Raw genomic sequence first — 4727 nt, 5'->3', positions numbered from 1 at the left:
TCTGGCAGGCAAAGACGACTAAATCCATGGCATTGCAAGCATTGGGGCGAACCACGTTGCGTTTGCAGCTCTTTGCAGGCTATCCTTGTGAAAGGCTCCGTAGATGGGAGCAGAAAATGCCATTGCATGTAAAATATGCCTAGCTGGTAGTGAGATTTGTATCCAAGCTGTAATAGTTGGGCTGCGTACACAGTTTACCATTGCGGTTGCTATTTCCCTACAAACTCAAGCCAGCTATGTGAGCGCTTTTCTTGCTTCAACAAAGGCTATGTGCTCAAAAGCAGGCATCAATCGAGAAAATCGAGCAATTGTCTCAACTCTCGATTTCTTATCATGTGCGCAACCTTTAGGAACGGAGGTTCTTTGTGAGCCGATTTTGGCATAGTTGCAAATTTTCAAGCTTAGTTCTACTATGCCGGACTTGAATCCCCGTGCGACCACAATTGAGGCATAGTTATCCACTAGAATAACTATGAACTAGCCTCGCCTGACCAAAGTTGTTGTCTACCAAGCTACATTCCAAAGGTGACTCGAATTGAGTTCCTCAAGCCTTGTCAACCACGCTGTTTCTTGACATGTCATGATTAAAGCCTTCAAGCCCAAGGTTCAAGCTTGTCTGAGTTGTGACTTGTGTGTGCTCTCTCTCTCTCTCTCTCTCTCTCTCTCTCTCTCTCTCTCTCTTCTTTCTCTCGATTAACAGGTCTTCAGTTCAACTCTCCTCGTCGGATCGGATAGATTTTAAAGGTCTCTGATGATACACGAGACGGCAGCTCTGCAGCCGTAATGCAGCAGAGGAGAGCCGGCGGATGATTGGGCCAGGCAGGCGCACAAGAATCGCTTTGTCCGAGCGTCCACGTGGCGAGATACCAAATTACCTATAGATAAAAGCCTCCTCGGAAAGGGCCATCAACCTTTTCAATTTCAAAGCGCAGATGAAGATCCAGAGGTGGCTCCCTTGTTGCACCCTGGGTTCTGGCTCCTCTGCTCGCGTCTCCCTCGCCCTCTCCCTGCCCCTCGGCCTCCCCTTCGCTCTCAAATCCCCCCTCTCCCCCTCCTCTTCTCCCTCACTCCTCCACGAGCTCCTCCTCCTCCTCCTCCCCCTCTCCTCCGCTTTCATCCTTCGCTGCTTCGGCGCCGACCTCACCCCCGCCGACGGCACCCCCCGCCATCTCTTCCTTGAATTCATGGACGGGGGCAGCCTTTCCAATCTCCTCAAACGCTCCGGCGGTCGCCTCGAAGATCAGCTCATTCGCCACTACGCCTGGTCCATTGTACAGGGTCTCGAATACTTGCATCTCAATGGGATCGTGCACTGTGACATCAAGGCCCAGAACATTTTGATGGGTTCCTCCGGCGTCAAGATCGCTGATTTTGGGGCTGCCAAGCGAGTAGCCTCGGAGCATGAAGAAGGATCAGCCAACAAATCAGAGTTGAAGGGCACTCCCTTATGGATGGCCCCAGAGGTAGTTCAAGGTGTTGAGCAAGGGTTTGCATCAGATATATGGTCTCTTGGGTGCACCCTTGTGGAATTGTTCCAAGGGCGCCCACCCTGGGGTCACATCTCTGACATCGGTGCAGCACTCTTCAAGCTTGGGTGCTCAGAAGAAGACCCACCTTTGCCAGAAGCAATCTCTGCTGATGCTAGGGATTTCTTAATTCATTGCTTGCAGAGAGATCCCAAAGCACGATGGACAGCATCAGAGCTTCTACAACACCCATTTCTCTGCAGCAACACAGCAGGGGATGATGATCAGGTTAAGCATGAGCAGTTATCTCCACGGAGCACCCTCGACTTCTTACAAAACGAAGCGAGTGGTTCTGAGGATGCACCTGGTTCCAGCACTCTGTCTAGCTTCTGTCTTCAATCGATGGCTAGACCGCAGCCAGTCACTTCAAGTGCCCCATCGATGAAGAGGCACTTTACTGATGCATTCGACTTGGATGACAAGGAATGGATCACAGTGAAGAGGGCTGCAATGAGCTGTTGCAGAGAGATGAAAGAAATGCCTTTTATGAAGTGTGGGGATGTGTATGTCAGAAGGGGCAGTGATGTGAGCTTAGAGGCAGCAGGTTTTCTGAGAAACAGGAAAGTTGTGGGGTGAGAGGCAAATGAGATGGTTATAATGGCATGGAGAATTGCCTCAACAATTGAGCCAATTGCTCAGGAGTGCGGCTGTAGCGTTGGGCGGGCTTTCGGGGACACAATGCATGTGTCCAAACACTTGGCCACAGAAATTTGAGTGTATCCAATGGGGCAAAGCTGGGCAAATTCAATGGGGCTTTGAGAAATATGGCAGCAGCAGGCTATCTGCTGGCATGTGCAAGCACTCCTCATGAAGGCCATATTCCTCATGATTAAAGTCATACCATGGCCCAGCTAGTCATGACCTCAATTTGATTTGTCAAGCAAGCTCAAACTGTTGTACATACAGATTTTTCAGAGTCTCAAATGCAAAAAAAATAGTATAGAATTGGGTTCATGTCGTTTTAACGCTCACCAATTGCAGACAAAGACACAGATAGAGATCAAGTGATGCATAAACACTCCATATAAAATGCCTTAATCAATGCTAGCGTTTTTGTATTGCCTTCCCACACTATGATTCCTTGCAAAATTTGTGTAAAGGTCCGCTTTCAATGATTCACATAATTTTTTTTTGCTTGGATGCATTTACACTAAGTAGAACAAATTATTTTTTATTCACATTAAAAAATTTGCTAACATGTATTTGCACTAAGTAGAACAAAATGAATACATCTTCTACAAATTGAAACAACATATTGATGGCTTGCACGAACATTATCAAATTAAGGTTAATATTGACCATGATAATGGCCATGTCTATGTGAGTATTTAGGAGGTGGGGGACCAAGTCCCACTTATTGCATGTTATTCATATGGTGATAGTTGTCCCAACTCGAGGATAAAGATGTATGTAGTGGGTCGCTTTCCTTGATGCCTTGGGCGAAGTGTATGTCGCATTGGACCTCGGATAGTGTGGACACGACGTGATGCTTCCCGGACCTTATTATATTGATGATGATGATCATTTATGTAGCTTGATATACATTGAGTGTTGGAATTTATGTAGCTTGACACACATCTTAGAATGTACTCCTCTCTCCCTCTCTAGAAACAAGCTCTTTGCTTGATATTAATCATGGTTTGAAGAAAAACTATTAATTATGATTGAATTAAGTAGATGATAATGTTATAGTGCAAGATGTTGTCGAGTACTTGAATTATTTGAAATTGACTTCATTGAGTTTTATTTTTGTAAGTGAATCTTGGTAACTCTTGATTTACCATGTCCATGTTAAAGAGAGAGAGAGAGAGAGAGAGAGAGAGAGGGAGGTTGTGGGGTGGCTCAAATGTAACTCTCCCTCATACACACCACCACCGTAAATGATAGCAAAGAGCTTTCATTACGTTGATCTTCAGTATTCACATCAAGAAAATTCCTTGGATGCATTTGCTCTAAGTAGAACAAAATGAATACATCTTTTGCAAAATGAAACAACATCTGAAACAAATTGAATACATCTTTCAATATTTTTGATTCACATCAAAAAATTGCTTTGGATGTATTTTCTCTAAGTAGAACAAAATGAATACATCTTCCGCAACATGAAACAACATCTGAAGCTGCGAAGGATAAACGCGAAGGAAAGTCGTAAGTATTTTCAAAGATTCCCCATTGATTTATTTTTTTTAATTGTCGAGAGGGACATACACCAAGATAGAGTAATATCTTTTTCTTTTATATTTTTGGAGTACTCTTCCAATAGGAAGAGTTGAAAGATAGATTACCACCAAAAAGAATATACACAAAGAAATGAAATACCCGCCAGAACAAGAGAGGGTAGCCCTGAACCAAAAAATAATTTGAAAGAAAATAGTGACAACAACAACAACATAACACAACCATACCGAGAATAAAGCCATATCAAGGGCGGGGACCAACATCCCCATCACCAAAAAAATCCTCCAGTGGTGCCACCACAACTACTAAGATAACCCGGCCACCTTTGCCTCCCATGGGGGTAGGTGGGAGGGAGTAATGTCGAAAATGAGGGGGTAGATATGATCATGAGAGAAGTGAGGGTGGAGTAGCTAGGCATTCCCCTTAGGAGCAGGTCCCTTGTCCCAAGGTCACACACCTTCCACAATCTCCTTGACATGCGTTGAACAAGCAAGGCTTCCTACTCCACCCAACCCCATAGAGCCTCCCTGCTCCACGTCACTCGTAGGCAAACCATGTGCGTCCAGGCACCCTTGCTCAGTCCTTTTTCTAGCTTTCTAATAGATGAGATCTTCAAAGATTCCCTTTGGTTCCAACCATTATTTCACATTCTAAAATCATCCTTTAATCCACCCGTGTAGCTAGTAGTAGGAGCTCGTGATTGAACTCACCACTTCACGTTTCAAAGCAAGGCCTTGGCCAGGACCACTATAGCACGAGAGCCTTGCGTTCTTAGTGCACAAGAGTTTAAGTTAAGAAAATAAAACTAAGAAGCTTATGTTTGTCGGTTTCCATCCTTCCAGCCATGTCCCCAAGATGTCGTGCTAGCTACCTCGTGTTCGTCGATCACCATCTTTGCTACCACCTACCTCTAACATCTGCTACATGGCTTGCCTGCTATGCACCCTTCCTCGCCTTTTGTGCCAGATCTTGGCAGCCTACCACTTCATCCTCAAAGCAAGGGATGGTGTTACAAAAATGGTT

The 4727-nt window shown here is 45.1% G+C and overlaps 1 protein-coding gene across 1 annotated transcript; it reads left to right on the top strand.

Moving 5' to 3' along the window:
- The first annotated feature begins 856 nt into the window (after positions 1-856).
- LOC147423236 (mitogen-activated protein kinase kinase kinase 20-like) lies at positions 857-2471 on the top strand. Its single transcript, XM_086501031.1, has one exon. It carries the CDS (start codon positions 933-935, stop codon positions 2100-2102), a length of 1170 nt encoding a protein of 389 aa, XP_086357157.1. The 5' UTR covers positions 857-932; the 3' UTR covers positions 2103-2471.
- Positions 2472-4727: the final 2256 nt, after the last annotated feature.

The sequence above is a fragment of the Adiantum capillus-veneris genome, chromosome 26 (assembly GCF_014529385.1).
Source record: "Adiantum capillus-veneris isolate H3 chromosome 26, ASM1452938v2, whole genome shotgun sequence".
Lineage (NCBI taxonomy): Eukaryota > Viridiplantae > Streptophyta > Polypodiopsida > Polypodiales > Pteridaceae > Adiantum > Adiantum capillus-veneris.
Note: the sequence above shows the minus strand (reverse complement) of the source record. Positions and strands in the feature narration are given on the sequence as shown.